This window comes from Sinocyclocheilus anshuiensis, unplaced genomic scaffold (genome assembly GCF_001515605.1).
Source record: "Sinocyclocheilus anshuiensis isolate Anshui unplaced genomic scaffold, SAMN03320099.WGS_v1.1 scaffold130, whole genome shotgun sequence".
NCBI classification, from domain to species: Eukaryota; Metazoa; Chordata; class Actinopteri; order Cypriniformes; family Cyprinidae; genus Sinocyclocheilus; species Sinocyclocheilus anshuiensis.
Genome location: NW_015544207.1, coordinates 1469831 through 1470415, shown reverse-complemented (window position 1 = coordinate 1470415; position 585 = coordinate 1469831). Strand labels below are relative to the sequence as shown.

The following is a 585-nucleotide window of genomic DNA, read 5'->3' as shown; positions in this document are numbered from 1 at the left end:
AGCCCAGCTCCAGCTCCGCTTCTACCCCAGACCGTAAGCCCAGCCCCAGAAAGCCAAACCCCCACACCCAACCCCATCACCAACACCCCAACCACTCCCCCTGCCCCAGTGGACAGTGGGAATCCAGCCCAAGCCAGAAACACACAGCCCCCTATAAAGAAACGAGGCAAAACTAAGAAAGCGCAGACCGCTGAGTAACACGGCTTTCAATCCGTCAACACCAGAAGGGATGCTTTCCGAACTACTCCAGAGAAAACTTTAGTCAATTCGGTCACAGAAATGAAGGATGGCACAAAAGAATGAGCTCAGAAAGATGAACGGCAGAACGAGGGGATGAAAAACAGCAGTTTTTCAGCAGAAATTGTATTGATTTCACACTGATCTTTGTGTTTTTTAAGCTGAGTATATACATTATGTGTGTGCTTGTGTATACTGATATATATTACTCCTGTTGGTTTTTCATTCCATTTTTATAGTTCATTTTAATAAGTTGTTCACTCTAAAGGGGTCAATAACATTTAAGCTCCCAGTTGATATATATGGTATATATATATATATATATATATATATATATATATATACATA

General features: G+C 41.5%; 1 protein-coding gene across 1 annotated transcript in view; it reads left to right on the top strand.

Moving 5' to 3' along the window:
• Positions 1 to 341, top strand: part of LOC107697007 (zinc finger protein 512B-like) — a 60641-nt gene extending 60300 nt beyond the window's left edge. The window contains 1 exon segment of the mRNA XM_016497622.1: positions 26 to 341. Coding sequence (XP_016353108.1) covers positions 26 to 198 — 173 coding nt within the window. The 3' untranslated portion in view covers positions 199 to 341.
• The last annotated feature ends 244 nt before the right edge of the window (positions 342 to 585 follow it).